Source organism: Monodelphis domestica, chromosome 4 (genome assembly GCF_027887165.1).
Source record: "Monodelphis domestica isolate mMonDom1 chromosome 4, mMonDom1.pri, whole genome shotgun sequence".
Lineage (NCBI taxonomy): Eukaryota > Metazoa > Chordata > Mammalia > Didelphimorphia > Didelphidae > Monodelphis > Monodelphis domestica.
In genome coordinates this window covers 389,099,005-389,115,881 of record NC_077230.1, presented here as the reverse complement: position 1 = coordinate 389,115,881, position 16,877 = coordinate 389,099,005, and the positions used below count along the sequence as shown (strand labels likewise).

General features: G+C 44.3%; 1 protein-coding gene across 3 annotated transcripts in view; it reads right to left on the bottom strand.

Annotated features, from left to right (window-relative positions):
- Positions 1 to 2,097: 2,097 nt before the first annotated feature.
- Positions 2,098 to 16,877, bottom strand: part of TMCO4 (transmembrane and coiled-coil domains 4) — a 142,434-nt gene continuing 127,654 nt past the window's right edge. For all 3 annotated transcript variants that reach the window (XM_056795682.1, XM_056795681.1, XM_056795683.1), the window contains one exon: positions 2,098 to 3,179. In XM_056795682.1, coding sequence (XP_056651660.1) covers positions 2,754 to 3,179 — 426 coding nt within the window. In that variant the 3' untranslated portion in view covers positions 2,098 to 2,753. The remainder of the gene's footprint in view (positions 3,180 to 16,877) is intronic.

Sequence of the window (16,877 nt, the reverse complement as noted above, 5' to 3'; positions counted from 1 at the left end):
TCTGTTCTAAGGTCTCTCCCAGCTCTGACATTCTCTGTTCTAAGGTCTCTCCCAGCTCTGACATTCTCTATTCTAAGGTCTCTCCTGGCTCTGACATTCTCTGTTCTAAGGTCTCTCCCAGCTCTGACATTCTCTGTTCTAAGGTCTCTCCCAGCTCTGACATTCTCTGTTCTAAGGTCTCTCCCAGCTCTGACATTCTCTGTTCTAAGCTCTCTCTCAGCTCTGACATTCTGGGTTCTAAGGTCTCTCCCAGCTCTGACATTCTCTGTTCTAAGATCTCTCCTAGCTCTGACATTCTCTATTCTAAGGTCTCTCCTGGCTCTGACATTCTCTGTTCTAAGCTCTCTCTCAGCTCTGACATTCTGGGTTCTAAGGTCTCTCCCAGCTCTGACATTCTCTGTTCTAAGATCTCTCCTAGCTCTGACATTCTCTATTCTAAGGTCTCTCCTGGCTCTGACATTCTCTGTTCTAAGCTCTCACATTCTGGGTTCTAAGGTCTCTCCCAGCTCTGACATTCTCTGTTCTAAGATCTCTCCCAGCTCTGACATTCTCTGTTCTAAGCTCTCTCTCAGCTCTGACATTCTGGGTTCTAAGGTCTCTCCCAGCTCTGACATTCTCTGTTCTAAGATCTCTCCCAGCTCTGACATTCTCTGTTCTAAGCTCTCTCTCAGCTCTGACATTCTGGGTTCTAAGGTCTCTCCCAGCTCTGACATTCTCTGTTCTAAGATCTCTCCTAGCTCTGACATTCTCTATTCTAAGGTCTCTCTCAGCTCTGACATTCTGGGTTCTAAGATCTCTCCCAGCTCTGACATTCTCTGTTCTAAGGTCTCTCCCAGCTCTGACATTCTCTGTTCTAAGGTCTCTCCCAGCTCTGACATTCTCTGTTCTAAGGTCTCTCCCAGCTCTGACATTCCCTTTTCTAAGGTCTCTCCCAGCTCTGACATTCTCTGTTCTAAGCTCCCTCCCAGCTCTGACATTCCCTGTTCTAAGGTCTCTCCCAGCTCTGACATTCTCTGTTCTAAGCTCCCTCCCAGCTCTGACATTCCCTGTTCTAAGGTCTCTCTCAGCTCTGGCATTCTGGGTTCTAAGATCTCTCCCAGCTCTGACATTCTCTGTTCTAAGCTCTCTCCCAGCTCTGACATTCCCTTTTCTAAGGTCTCTCCCAGCTCTGACATTCTCTGTTCTAAGCTCCCTCCCAGCTCTGACATTCCCTGTTCTAAGGTCTCTCTCAGCTCTGGCATTCTGGGTTCTAAGATCTCTCCCAGCTCTGACATTCTCTGTTCTAAGCTCTCTCCCAGCTCTGACATTCCCTTTTCTAAGGTCTCTCCCAGCTCTGACATTCTCTGTTCTAAGCTCCCTCCCAGCTCTGACATTCCCTGTTCTAAGGTCTCTCCCAGCTCTGACATTCTCTGTTCTAAGGTCTCTCCCAGCTCTGACATTCTCTGTTCTAAGGTCTCTCCCAGCTCTGACATTCTCTGTTCTAAGGTCTCTCCCAGCTCTGACATTCCCTGTTCTAAGGTCTCTCCCAGCTCTGACATTCTGTTCTAAGGTCTCTCCCAGCTCTGACATTCCCTGTTCTAAGCTCTCTCCCAGCTCTGACATTCTGTTCTAAGGTCTCTCCCAGCTCTGACATTCCCTGTTCTAAGGTCTCTCCCAGCTCTGACATTCTCTATTCTAAGGTCTCTCCCAACTCTGATATTCTGTGTTCTAAGCCTCCCTCCCATTTCTGACATCCTCTGCTCTAAGGTATTCCTTTAGCTCTAATATACAATCTGTTATAAGTCTCGATGACCCATGGAGGTAAATAATTAGTATCGATAGAATATCTTCAATTTTTTAGCCAGTTAATCTAACATTTTTCTCATTTGTCTTCTATCCAAGGTTGTGCCCAAGAAAGAAAGAAAGACTAATCTTGGTCCCATCTCCTCTCATCCTTCTCACTTCATCTTTATAAATTCATTACCACTTGACTCTCTGGGCCTCAGTTTCTCATCTGGTATGGTTTGGAAGGGCATCCCTGACTGTCCTCTCCCGCTTTCCCTCCCAAGGATGTCAAGAGGTACAAAGGAGACACGAATGCACTGGCAGAGTGAAAAGTGACCTCTGAATATGAGAGACTTTATTTCCCCTCTCCCAGCTCCAAGAAATCCTTGCCTGGTGTCACTCATCTCATCACCAGATTGGTCGTCAGACAGTGTTGGTAATCTCTATAGCCATTAGTCCTCTCTGCAATAGGAAGGGTATGTCTGTGATTGCCCTTTCCCTCTCTAGATGTTCCCTGGCCCAAAACATCACCTCTCTGGTTTCTAAGAGCTTCCACGTACAAATATCAGCCTGTAACAATGGATATGAAACAAGAAAAGCCAGTACAACTCAACAGAGGTACAATACTAGCATCTCACCATACCCACCCTGACCCCAGGCCCATCTTCATTGTCCTCAGCTGACCTTTCCATATGATATTGGCAAGAAGTATGAGAAAATGTCTTATTGGCTTAACAGTTTTAAAACTTACTGAAGAATTGACCTGTAAAAGGCGCTCATTTCTTTGAGCCCCTCAACCTCCAGTTCCTTGACTCCTTACTCTTGTTTTCCCAGAGTCAAAGACCTTCAAAACTCTCTCTAGCTCCAGAATACCCAATATCCAGGAGCAAGCGCCACCCCCTTACCTGGCTCTGCCAGGGGACAGACGGTAGGAGAAAGACCCTTGAAGGAGAATTCCAGGGAGGGGGAAATCTTCCACTTCCCCCAACTCAGTTGAGCTCAGGGCTGTCTACCTTGGTGTTGTTGGCACAGTCTGGGCATCCCAGTGGGTTTGGGCCCATGATGTGACTGCAGATGGGAGGGTGGTCTAAATGGTAGGCCTCATCTGGGCTCTGGGACTGACCAGGCTCAGGCTCGGGAGAGACCGTGGAATGGTCTGTGACTCTCCTGTCCTGGATAGGCCAATAGCTCGTGGTAGGGTCCTGGCTCTGGTAGCTGGGGTGGATGGTGTCCTTTGGGTGTATGGCTGCATCCTCTTTTGGAGGCTCTGAGGTTTTTGATGGCAGCTCCTCTCTACCCTGGAGACTGGGAGCGATGGCGAAAATCTTGTCTCCTAGGCTGTCTTCTCTGGTGCGAATCCCCACAGTCTTCAGGATGGTGTCCATTTTATTCATGTAGTCCAGATGGCCACTGACCTGCGAGGAACACAGTGAGCAGAATGGGATAAACAACGATAGCTCTGGGCTTGGGGTCAGGAAAGCTTTGGCCTGCCTCCAGTCCTTAATAGCTAGGTTACCACAGGCAGCTCACTTCATTTCTTGCCTGAATCTCAGTTTCCCCATCTGTAAAACACAGATAATAATACTATCTCTTCTTACCTCATGCAATTATGACGAGGGCCGAATATGAGAAATATTATAGTGGACAGACAGATGGATGAGAAGTCAGGAAGATCTGAATTTGAACTCTGATCCTCATATGCACTAGCTATGTGCCCCCCATTAATTTCTCTGAGCCTTAGACTTCTTTGTGAAGTGGGGATAACACCTACCTCATAGGGCTGTTGTGAGAAAATGTACATTATGGACTTTGCTAGCCTTGAAGAGACTACATGGTGTAATGGACAGAGGAAGGGAGAAAGAGAGAGACAGACAGGGACAGAGAGAGGGAGAGGTAAAGAGACAGAGACAGAGAGAGAGAGAGAGAGAGGGAGAGGGAGAGAGAGAGAGAGAGAGAAAGGAGAGAGAGAGAGAGAGAGAGAGAGAGAGAGAGAGAGAGAGAGAGAGAGAGAGAGAGAGAGAGAGGAGGGAGAGAGAGGGGGGAGGGAGGGAGAGAGGAAGGGAGAGAGAGAAAGAGGAGAGAGTAGAGAGGGAGAAAGAGGAGAGAGAAATAGAGAGAGAGGGAGAGAGAGAAGAGAGAGAGAAAGAGGAGAGAGAAAAATAGAAAGAAGGGGGGAGAGGGAGGGAGAGGGAAAAAGAGAGAGAAGAGAGAGACAGAGACAGAAAGAGTAGAGAGAGAAAGAGGGAGGGAGAGAGGGAAAGAGAGAGAGAGAGACACACTGAGTTCTGACCTCTGACATACTAGCTGTATGACCATGTGTGTGACCTGGGAAAGTTCTTTAATCTCTCTGTGCCCCAAGCAAAGTTCTTTCTCTTTTAAAACAAAACAAAAAACTCTTTACTTTCTATCTTAGTAACAACTCTAAGACAGAAGGATGAGGTTAGGCAATCAGGGTAAGTGACTGGCCCAGGGTCACACAGCTAGGAAATGTGCCATCTAACTATTCCAAAACTATAACTTTAAAAAATCTTTTTTTTTTTCTGATGAACAAACATTTATTTTCCCTCCTCACCACCTCCCACTGGAAAAAGAAAAAAGAAAAACCTTTGGCATCAATACATACAGTCAAGCAAAAGAAATTCCCCACAACGCCCATGTCTGAAAATGTGTTTCATTTTGCCTCCTGAGCCTGGTCCTCTGTGCTGTGGGTGGTGGGGAGCATTCATCAGTCATCACTGATCCTTAGACTCTACATTAGTTCCCAAGGAAGTACCCCTCTTAGGTGGCAGGAAGAGCTTTCTCACTGGGAATTCCCATCCCACCCCATTAAGATCCCAGGTCCAGTCCAAAAAAGCCTCATGATTATTATTCAAATGTATGTAAGGCACTGTCTAACACTCGAGGTAAATGTTAACTATTCGGATGATGCTATTAGATGAACCGATCCAGCCCCCCAGCAAGACTCAATAACCTTCTCATCCTTCCTCCCAACCGCCAAATCTTTCCCCTCTTCTATCCTGGTGTTGTGGAGTCAGCAAGATTTGGGTTTGAAGCCTGCCTCTGACACTCCTGTGTGATCCTGGGCCAGGCTACTAACCTCTCTGGGTATCGGTTTGTTCACCTCTGAAATGGGGACGATAAGAGCACCTACCTCACAGGGTTGTTGTGAGGATTAAATGAAACAATATCTGTAGAGCACCTTGCAAACCTTCAAGTGTTAAATAAATGTGTGAGCTGTTATGTTGTTGTTGTTATTATTATGGATTTGGTGTACAGTGCTTTGACCTGCATGAAAGCAGTGGGGAGAGTGTGAGGTCTTCTGTTGCTTTGGATCTAAAGAGTTAATTGGGTTGGTACTGATAAATAGCAGTGAATAGAGTGTCAGGCCAGGAGTTGGGAAGACCTGGGTTCAAATCTGGCCTCAGACACTTCCTAGCTGGGTGACCCTGGGCAAGTCACTTAATCTCCATTGCCTTGACCTTACTGCTCTTCTGTCTTGGAACTAGTACTTCATATCAGTTGTAAATCAGAAAGTAAGGGCTTTAAAACATGGAAAGGAAGAAAGGGGGAGAGAGTGAGGCCTCCTGTCCCTTCAGATGTAAGGAGTCAGCCAGGGGGAGAGTGAGGGTGGGGAACCCCCCCCCCCCCCGCCCCTTTGGTGGTGATTAAATGACTTGCCCAGGGTCACATAGCTAGGAAGTATCTGAGGTCAGATTTGAACCCAGGACCTCCCATTTCCAGGCCTGGCTCTCTATCCACGGAGCCACCCAGCCGACTCTCTTTTCCTGACCAAGGGTTCCTACTGGAATATTTTTTAGAGCATTATCAGGGCCCTTGTTCTAGGTCTTGGCTCTTCTGGGTCCTAACATACAGTCTTACCACAGTCCTCTGGAAGATCAGTCAGAAAGGAAGTCATGTAATATATGTAAAACCCTTTGACAGGTGACTGGATCATGGGGTCTTCATTTGGCCCATTCCCTGTGTTTTTAAAGGAGGAAGTTGAGGTCCAGAGAAAGGAAATGACCTGGCTAAGATCATGTGATTAAATAGGAAGCAGCAGAGACAATTCCCTTTAATGCTAGCGCCTTCCCTCCTCCCACGATCTCCAGGCTGTCCAGTCTGTAGTGGTGCATCATTGTTTGCTTGTTGTCTTCCCTATCAGACTGTGATCGGGGACTCACTTTGGCCTTTTTTGTAACTCCAGATCTTAGCACGGTGTCTGGCACATAGCAGGGGCTTACTAAATGCTTGTTGACTGACTGACTGACCCAGACTCTCTGCCCTTAAATCTAGTAATCTTGCTATTCTACTATAGGTGGCTTCCTTTCTTTTCTTTTTTAATCCCCCTCCCCCCTGGTTACAGGATTCTGGTCTCCCTCCCTTCTTCCCTCCCAGCTCCCAGAGTTGACAAGCAACTTCACTGGGTTTTACATATATTACATGACTTCCTTTCTGACTGATCTTCCAGAGGACTGTGGTAAGACTGTATGTTAGGACCCAGAAGAGCCAAGACCTAGAACAAGGGCCCTGATAATGCTCTAAAAAATATTCCAGTAGGAATCCCTGGTCAGGAAAAGAGAGACAGCTGGGTGGCTCAGTGGATAGAGAGCCAGGCCTGGAAATGGGAGGTCATGGGTTCAAATCTGGCCTCAGACCCTTCCTAGCTGTGTGACCCTGGGCAAGTCATTTAATCACCATTGCCTAGCCTTTACTGCTCTTCTGCCTTGGAATCAATACATAGTATTGACTCTAAGGTGGAAGGTGAGGGTTTATAAATTAGAAAAAGAAAAAGAAAAGAAAAAGGGCCAGAACAGAAGCTGGTATGTAAAGCTTTGGGGGCCTTGAAGGAGAATTACTTTCAGAAAAATCAACAATAGCTAGATGGGGCCTATTAGGATGGAGTGAACTCCAGGTTCCAAACTATTCAAGAGAAGGAGACAGAGAAAGAGCAACAGCCAGAAGCCAAATTGAGCCTTCATTCAAGAGACTAAAACCCAGCAATGTCTGGTGTGAGTAGGGCCTGGTCGCAGTCCCTGAATCTAGGATCAGGCAAGGCCTTTCTACCTTTTTGTACCACTCATGAGCACGATAGGCAGCAGATCACAACCCTAGCACAAAGCTCCAATCTAGAAACAGAAGAAAATTTCCAAATACAATAAAGAAATATAGGAACCGAGAGGCACCTATGAGTGAACTCTGCAAAAGGAAGTAATTCTAAAACAAAAGAAGAGAAAAAAAGTCTTGGTCACAAGGACTACTTGGAAGAAATGAAACAAGAGCTACAAAACAATACTAATGGAAAGGATAGCTAGAGAAGAAATAATGGCGAGAAGAAGCAATAGCTTATTGCAGACTGTGGTAAACCATGTATCCAAACTGAACTTTCTGAAAATTAGAATGGGTCAAAAAGAAAACAACAATCCCATGAGACAAAAGGAAAACTAAAATGAAATCAAAAGACTGAAAAAAAGAAACCCAGAAAGAAATTTAAAATATATACTATAAAAACAATGGAATTAGAAATTATTTAAAAATTATCAGATGGATAAAGGTCTCGTTTCTCAAATATATAAAGAACTAAGTCAAATTTATAAGAAACAAAACCATTCTCCAATTGACAAATGGTCAAGGGATATGAATAGGTAGATCTCAGAGGAAGAAATCAAAGCTATCAATAATCATATGAAAAAATGTTCTAAATCCCTCCTAATTAGAGAAATGCAAATAAAATGATCAGATGATCTGAATATCATGACCCCCTCACAAAAGCAAAGCTACCATATTTCAAGAAACCTTAAGTAAAAAACTGTCCAGATTTTTTGGAACCAGAAGATAGAAATGCAACAGTCAATTCCCCCATCTCCTCCCAAACCCAGCCCCCAAACAAAATAAAACCTATAAACATCATAAGCAAAATCCAGAGCTTTTAGGTAAAAGAAAAAAAAATACTGCAAGCAGTCTAAAACAAAGAATTCAAGTGCCCAAAAGTTACAGTTAGAATTAAATACATTTGACAGTTGTGCCTGTAAGGAAGAAGTGATAATATTCCCAAAAGACAAAAGGATAACATGTATACAGTTTTTCCACGGGATAACAGATTTAGAGGTAGAAGGGATCCTTAAGGTCATCAGGTCCAGTTCCTACCTTCCCACCCCTGACAGTTTTACAGATGAGGAAACTGAGGCTGTGAGAAGTTAAGTATCTAAGGTAGGATTTGAATTTATATGTTCTTAATTCCAAGTTCAGTGCTTTATCTATCCATTGAGCTGCCTAGCAGTTCCTGTGGCATCTCTTTTAGGGCAAGTGCCAGTCTCAAAGATAGGATTAAGATCTGGAGGGAATGAACAATGAGGCACATAATAATTTTACAAAACCTCCTTTACCAAATACAAATGCACCTAGGTCAATTACAATTATAGGCCACAAAGTAATAAAATATCTGCCAGGTCTAAAGAGCTACACATCCTTTTCAAGATAGTTTTATATGGAATTCACCAAAAACCAGGTCTAAATGCATTTTTTCTGTTCCCATTCTATGACTCCATATCTGAGAGCCATATGGGTGCTAATCACTAATGCTGGGTAGCCTAGTCAATGTTTGGGCAGAAATGAATAATAGCCAAGGCTTCATCATTTCATGAGGGGAAGGGGGATGGGAAGATCCAGGAGCATGGAGAGAAGGCAGGTGAAGGAATGGGGTTATGAGAGCTCCATCTGAGGTCCTATTCTGTTCCTGCACCTCATTATCCCAGGTGGAACTTGAGAGGATTTTGTGATGCCCTTCAGTCAAGGGAAAAAATTAAGTGGAGGCTCACTTGACACTCACGTTAAACCTGTGAAGGTTGAGTAGCCCAATGATTATTAGTCCCACTTTAAAGATGAGGAAACTGAACTGAAATAACATGCCTAGGGTCATGCAAGAAGGATATGGCAGAACTCGGATCTGAATTCTATGATCCCATGCTACACAGAAGTCTCTACTCAGTGAACTAAGCAAATCCAATGCTTGTCATCCAAAGTTAGGTCTTTCCTTTGTGGGGAAGCTTTGATGCTTCCTTTGAATGAGGGAAAAAGACAAAACCAGGGGTCAAAAGACTTGAGTTTGAGGTCTATCCTGACCCTTAGTGGCTTATTTGGACAAGTCATTTCATCTCTCTGAGCCTCAGCTTCCTCATATGTAACAGGGAACTAATAATCCTTGCACTATTTACTTCAAAGGGCTGTTGTGAATATAAACCATATTCCTCTCCCCCACGCCATATTCCCAGAGGTAACCAGACAGGGACAAAATAACAGCCAGACATCTTGGAAACCATAGTTCCTTCCCCCCATTCCTAAGCCTTCGCTTTGTTGTAAGACAGAAGAAATGTCACATAGGATATAAGATTGGACATCTGGCAATATCTATGGGGTATCATGTGAGGGCCATATGAACAATATATTATGACATATCCAATTATTATCATTATCATCTTTCTTCTCCTCCTCCTCTTCTTCTTCTTTCCTTCTTCTTCTTCTTCTTCTTCTTCTTCTTCTTCTTCTTCTTCTTCTTCTTCTTCTTCTTCTTCTTCTTCTTCTTCTTCTTCTTCTTCTTCTTCTTCTTCTTCTTCTTCTTCTTCTTCTTCTTCTTCTTCTTCTTCTTCTTCTTCTTCCTCTTCCTCCTCCTCCTCCTCCTCTTCTTTTTCTTCCTCATCCTTTTCCTCATCTTTCTTCATCTTCATTTTGTATGGATTAGATAGAAATGGTCCTGGGACAAGTCATTATCTACTCTAATTATTTTATCTTTAATGTCCAACAGACCATTATGCAGCTGGATACAATGACTGTTTTTTGTAATTATTACCACCACCATCAGTATGATTATTCTGACATCATGGATGAGGAGAAAGAAGAGATCAGAGCTTGAATCCTAGCAAGAACAACTAGATTCCTCCCTCTGTATGTGATCCTGGGCTCTCTGAGCCTCTTATCTCATCTGTAAAATAGGAATAATTCCCTCCCTACCTGGGACTTCAGATCCCTTATAGAAATGGCATCTATTATGAGGAAGGTGTCCCAAAGAAGACAAAGGCCCTTGCTCAATGTCACATATCTCTGGTATATCTTGAAACCTCCGTAGGTTTGATTCATCTCTTTCATTCCCATAGGAGCAGGAGGAAGCTTGCTGCTGCAGGGGAGTCTGAGTCACCCCTTTTTGAAAAGCGGGGAGACTCAGTCTTTGTTTGCCGCTTGCCAAACAGAGACTTTTCTCCCTCCAGCTGGGTGAGCCCCCCAATCTGTTCCTTCTCCATCACACTGCCAGCTCCCAGGGCCACTTCAGGTAAGGGTGGCTGATGTCTGCGTCTGTGAAACCTTTGGAAATTGTTGTTGGCTGGGAAGGCAGAGTACGTGTTTGGCAGGTGTTGCAGGGAAGAATACCAACTGCCTATCTGCCTCTTCCCTCCCCCCCCCCCCCAGTGTCTCATCTATCCCAGAAAAGAATCAAAAGATGTCTGATAGCATCGAATTCCGTGGAAGCTCCAGGGGAGCAGAGTTTGCTTGCTTCAATATCTAGAAAGACTTCCTGGGGATTCTGTAAGTGGGACAGGCTGCCTCGGGAGGTAGCAGATACTCCATTACTAATGGTCTTTAGGTGTGAGGGAAGACCTCTTGTCAGGGATACCGACCCTATGGGAAGGGGGACTCTCGCTTCAGATTGAAGCTGGACTGGATGTCCGCCAGTTCTGAAAGTCCATCACTGAAACACTTGTACTAGGGTTCAAGGAGAATATCAGGAACTTAGCCAGGCTTCTCTGGCCAGATGTCTTAGTAAGGGGGAATAACTGAGACTCATCATTGTGTCCTTGATCCAAGAAGGAACCTGCCCCACTGTGAGTCTTCAAGGAAGGGGAGAACTGAGGGTATTTGGTCCCTACTCAGATAAAGAACCGCAGGGACTTTTAGGGTAGAAAACACCTATTTTTTACACTTTAATATATGAATAACTAGTTGTGTTTAATGTTGTTCGATATTCAGATGAATAACTGTTAAACATGGCGTGAAGGTAGAGGACAGTGTGGAAGAAAGGAAGGAGCACTGGCCTTGGGTTTGAGCAAGTTGGGCTTTAAGTCCTGCCTTGTTCACTTCCTACCTGGGTGACCTCGGGCATGCTTCTTCACTTTTCCAGGCCCTAGTTTCCTGATCCATAGAAAGATGGGTTTGTATGGACTAGTCTCTAAGGTCCCTTCCAGCTCTTAAATCCCATGGGGTGGGACTTATCTAAAAACTGCAGAGTTCCCCTGAGCTTTGGGGGGGCCTAGAGTGAAGTAGATAGTCAGGAGGGGGCTGTGTCAGAATTGTCAGTCAGTTAATAAACATTTTAAAAACCCTCAAACTTTTGGGGGCAGCTGGGTAGCTCAGTGGATTGAGGGTCAGGCCCAGAGACAGAAGGTCCTGAGTTCAAATGTGGCCTCAGACACTTCCCAGCTGTGTGACCCTGGGTAAGTCACTTAACCCTTATTACCTAGCCTTTACTGCTTTTCTGCCTTGGAACCAATACACAGTATTGATTCCAAGATGGAAAGTAAGGGTTTAAAACAAAACAAAACAAAACAAAACCTCTTTACCTTCCATCTTGGAATCAATAGTGTGTATTGGTTCTAAGTTGGAAGAGCTGTAAGGGCTTGGAATCAATATTATGAATGGGTTCTAAAGCAGAAGATCGGTAAGAGCTGGGCAATGGGGGTTAAGTGACTTGCCCAGGATCACACAGCTAGACAGTGTCTGAGGTGAGATTTGAACCTAGGACCTCCCGTCTCTGGGCCTGGCCCTCAATCCACTGAGTCACCTGTCTGCTCCCTAGTCAATAAATATTTTTTAAGCACCCATTGAGTGCCTTGCAGTGTTCTAACCTCTGGGGTACAAAAAAGAGGCAAAAGACATGCAACACTCAAGGAATTTACAATCTCATGGAGGAGACAATACGCAAAAAAAATGTACAAACAAATAGACAGGATAGATAGGAAATAATTAAGAAAGAAAAGACATTAGAATTGAGGGTTTGGAAAAAGCTTCCTGTAGAAGATGAGATTTTAGTGGGAAGTTGAGGGAAAAATGGGGAGACAGTGGGAAGAACAACTGAGGCTTGGGCATAGCCAGAAAAATGCCCTGAGCTCAGAGATGGAGAATCTTGTTCCTGGAGGAGCCAGGAAGACCTCAGAGCATGCAGGGAGGCATCAGGGAATAAGGTGCCAGAAGTCTAGGAGGGTGGAGGGTGGTGGTGGGGGGGAATCAGGCTCTGAAGGGCTCCGAAGGCCAAACAGAGCATTTTATATTGGATCCTGGATGTGAAAGGGAGCCACTGGCACTTCTTGAGCAGGGAAGTGACACAATTAGAGCTGCATTCAGGAAATTCCTTTTGGTAGCTTAATGGAGGATGGATTGGAGTGGGGAAGAGAACTGAAACAGGCAAGCTGGAACTAGGACTCCATTCACAATGGGAAAGTCAGGGATGAGGAGAAGGCAAGGGGGAGGTAGCCGCTCTTCTGATCCTTAATTTATAGCTGAGGAAACTGAGGCAGGCAGAGGTGAAGTGACTAATCCAGGATTGCACAGCTGCTAAGTGTCTGAGCCTGGATTTGAACCAGGAGATCAGGGAGTCCTGCCAGGCCATGACAGGACATCTGGGCAATAGGATCAATGCCACAAAATCATACAAATGGCAAGGATCGGGGCTGGGATCTGAATGCAGCCAAAACACGACAACTGGCACATTCCTCCCATTGATGTACTCCATGTTCCAGCCAAAGAGGCCCACTTGCTATTCCCTGTACGTGACATTTCCCAAGAATCTTTTTTGGGGGAGGGGTGGAGCAGGAGACCAGACTTGTGATTTCATAGGTTTAGGGAAGGAGGAGACTCCTTCCACCAGCAGATCAATCAGTACCTGCTTTGTGGCTTACAGTCTTCAAGAACTGCCTGAGGCAATGAGAGGTTAAGGGATTTGTCCAGGGTCATAGGTGGCAGATGCCAGAGCTGGGACATGAACCCAGCTCTCAAGCTGGCTATTTGTGATGCCATACAAGAAGGAAGGAAGAAAGGAAGGAAGGAGGGAAGGAAGGGAATGGAGGGAGGGAGGGAGGGAGGAAGGAAGGAACAAAGGGAAGGAAAGGAGAGAAGTAGGGAAAAAGGGAGGAAGGAAGGAAGAGAGGGAGGGGGGAAGGAAGGGAAGAATGGAGGAAGGTAAGAAAGGAGGGAGGGAGGGAGGAAGGAAGGAAGGAAGGAAAAAGGAAGGAAGGGGAGAGGTAGGGAAGGAGGAAGGAAGGAAGGGTGGGAGAGAGAGGAAGGGAAGGAAGGAGAAAGGGGAAAGGGAAGAAGGAAGTGAAGGAGAAAGGAAGGAAGGGAATAGGAGGGGAGGGGATGGAGGGAAAGAAGAAAGGAGGGAAGGGAGGGAGAGAAAAAAAGAAGGGTTGGAGGGAGGAAGGGAAGAAGAAAGAGGGGGAGAAAAAAGGAATGAAAGAAAAAAATAATTCATATTTATCAAACTAAAATGTGCCTGGCCCTCTGTGCTAAGTGCTCTACAAATATGAGGTCATTTGGCTCTCACAACAACCCTGTGAGGTTGGTATTGTTATTATTTTCATCTTGTGGATGAAGAAATTGTGGCTGATAATGATCATTTGCCCTCGTCACACAGCTAGTAAATGTCCAAGACTAAATTTGAACTCAGGTCTTCCAGGCTCCAGACCCAGCACTCTGTGCACTATGGTGTTGCCTAGCAGCCCTTGTATATGGTATTTAATCTTCCAAAACTGCCTTTGCATAGGCTGTTCCCCTATCTGCAATGATCTCCCTTCCCATACTTGCTTCATGGAATCTCTAGTTTTCTTCAAGGCTTGGTTCAGGGGGTACTTCTTACTTGAGGTCTTTTCATCCCCCCTTCCTGGTTGGGAGTGCTGTCCTTCTCCCCACATTTCTTAGAAGCTTCAGGAGGGCATGGCCTATGTCACTCTGATCTCTGTCCTCCCAGTGCCTGGCACACTTTTGTGATTGATGAAGGCTGAGCCATTTGTGGTGGGGTCATAATTCTAGTTCTGACAATCACTGGGGTTTTTGGCAAGTCATTTCAAGCTTGGAGGTTTGGTTAAATACATCTGCAAAATGGAGGGTGGAGTGAAGGATTCCCAAGATTTCATCCAGCTCTCCTTCCTAATTCTGACATTCTTATGTTCTAAGGCCTCTTTTAGCTCTGATGTTCTCTTTCCTAAGCATCTGTCCTGCTGTGAAATTGTAAACCTTAAAATTTCTTAGACTTATGAATGTTGGAAATTTCCCCATTGGGAAATCTCATACTGGAAAAAATTTCCTACTGATAGTAAGAACTCTATTGGAATGTGAAACCCCTTGGCATGGGAGGATCCTTCTCCTCCCTACTTAAGACTACTTTAGGACAGAAACCTTTTGCTAAACAATGGAAAGGGTTTTGACCTATGCTTAAGCATAGAACAGGAAGTTCTTTGAGTCATGATTGATTTTAGAATTGATACCATAGAGATACTTGGAATGACAGAACCAGGTCTTGGAAAATACAATCTCCACCCTACTTAGAGTAACAGGATTTAGGAAGGGCTGCAGCAAAGATCAAGATTTAATTATTTGAGAATATGACCTTCAACAGACATGTGCAAAGCCACAGACCTCTGGGTGGTCCTGGGTTAAACTAGAGCCACCATTGGCACAGGGGAGACATCGACAGTGATTGGTAGATGTGAGAACTGAGGGGAGGGAACTTAGATGGTTTCCTTAAAGATAGTGGGGTCTGAGGACAGAGGAGGAGAGTTTTTTTTCTCTGAGAGGAGGAGGTTTTGCTCTGAAGGAGGCTGAGAGGAGAGAGGTCCTGGAGGGAGAGCTCCTGGAGAGGTCTTGAAGGAGGCTGTGGAAGGAGAACTCAGGAGGAGTCAGGAGGAGAAGGCTCTGGAAACATTTCTTGAAAGGAGGCTCTCTTGAAGGTGGAGCCTGAGGTTGGCATGAGAAGCCTTACCTAGAGAGATCTTGGGTGAGTGATAAAACCAACTGACTGATTTATTCATTCTTATTCCTTTCTTACTTTCTCTCTTTTTCTATTGATTAACCAGTGTATTATAAATTAAATTTCTCTATAAAACCCAGTTGGCTTGGGCATATTCATAAATTGGGAATATATTCCCTGGCGACCATCTTATATTTATATAAACCCAAGACACAGTAGAAAACATATTTCAGTGGTCATAATTGTTGTATATTTCCCTTGCTCCCAAAACATTTTAATTATCACAGTTTATGGTGACCACTCTCTTATCTACAACTATTTAACGCTCAAAACTATTTTAAATCTAACAAAATTCTGTGTCTTAAAGTCTTTTCCAGCTCTGATATTCTGGGCTCTAAGGACTTGTCTAGTTAGAACATTTCTGTGTTTTAAGGACTCTCAGTTCTGATATTCTATATTCTAACATTCTATGTCCTAAAGTCTGACATTCTATATTCTAACAGTGTTTTGAAGTCCTTCTCAGCTCAGATATTCTCTGCTCTAACATTCTCTATTCTCAGGTCCAACATTCTGTATTCTAACATTCCATGTTCTAAGGTTGTTCTCAGCTCTAACGTTCTGTGTTCTAAAGTTCTTCTCAGCTCTAACATTCTCTATTCTCAGGTCCAACATTCTATATTCTAACATTATGCATTCTAAGGTTGTTCTCAGCTCTAATGTTCTGTGTTCTAAAGTCCTCAGCTCTGACATTCTATATTCTAACATTTTCTGTCTTTGGGTCGTACATTCTATATTCTAAGATCCTTCTCAGCTCTGACATTCTATGTTCTAACACTTTCTGTCCTGAGGTTCTACATTCTCTATTCTAAGATCTTCAGCCCTGACAGACTATGTTCTAAGGGCCTTTCTGGCTCTATAGAACTTTCTACAGTTCTAGGGTTTGTGGACTAGTGTGTAAGCCATGACTCAAGATGAAAGCATATTTCCAAGTGGTACAACTCAAGTGTGTTTCTATGGTTTCCACCACTTCCTCTTCCTAACTCTGCACTGAGCCAACCTTTGGCCTATTGATTCCACTTAATAACTCCATCAGCTCTAATGACTTTAACTCTCTCCTCTTATAGCTCCCACCTATACTGTCTCCAAAGGCAGATGAGCCATTAATACAGAAATGAATCCTTTAAGCTCAGGATCTTAATTTCAGTCTCATCTATTTCGAAGGGGAATTACTCACTCAGGCTGGATTACTAGTTTTGTTCTACACAGCCTCTGCGTTCTTCCGCTGCCTTTAAAGGGACAGAGGGTTTCGTACAGACTTCAGTGGGTGAGTGGGAGGATTTGGGCTCTCCATTGAGATTTGGATAAATAAGAGCCACCAAATCAAAAGAAAATGAAAGAGGCATCTTGGATGGATGATTGAAGGTCAAAAGACCTGTGTTTGAATTCTGGCTTTAGAATTTCCTTCTTTGTTGGCCATGGGCAATTGACTACTCTCTGTACCTCAGTTTCCTTATCTGTAAAATGGGAAATATATACTCAGAGTACCATCCTCTTAAAGTAAGAATGTGGTGAAAATGCTTCGTAAAATTTTTAGAAAGCATGTAGAAGGACCTAATCCTCAGAGCTGTGATAGATAGAAGGTGTCCCCCAAAGAAGACATCAAGGTCACAAAGGAAGCAAGTAGAGGAACATCTTTATGAATCAGTATGAAGAGGAGGGAGGGGAAGGTAGATGGTGTAGTGGATAGAGTGCCAGGTCCAGAACCAGGAAGATTCACTTTCCTGAGTTTAAATTTAGCCTCAGACACTTCCTAGCTGTGTGGCCCTGGGTAAGGCACTTAACCCTCTTTGCCTCAGTTCCCTCATCTGTAAAATGAGCTGGAGATGGAAATGTGAACCACTCTAGGATCTTTGCCAAGAAAACCCCACAAGGGCTCATGAAGAGTTGGATGTGCCTAAAATGACTGAACAAGAAGAGACTTAGGATCAGGGAGTCCTTGAGTTTCTCCAATACTTTGGACCTGCAGTGTTCTTCCATTAGTCACCTACTTTTGCCCTAATTGTCTGTATCCAACAACCAGTCCTTTACACAGTCTTACTCTCTAATT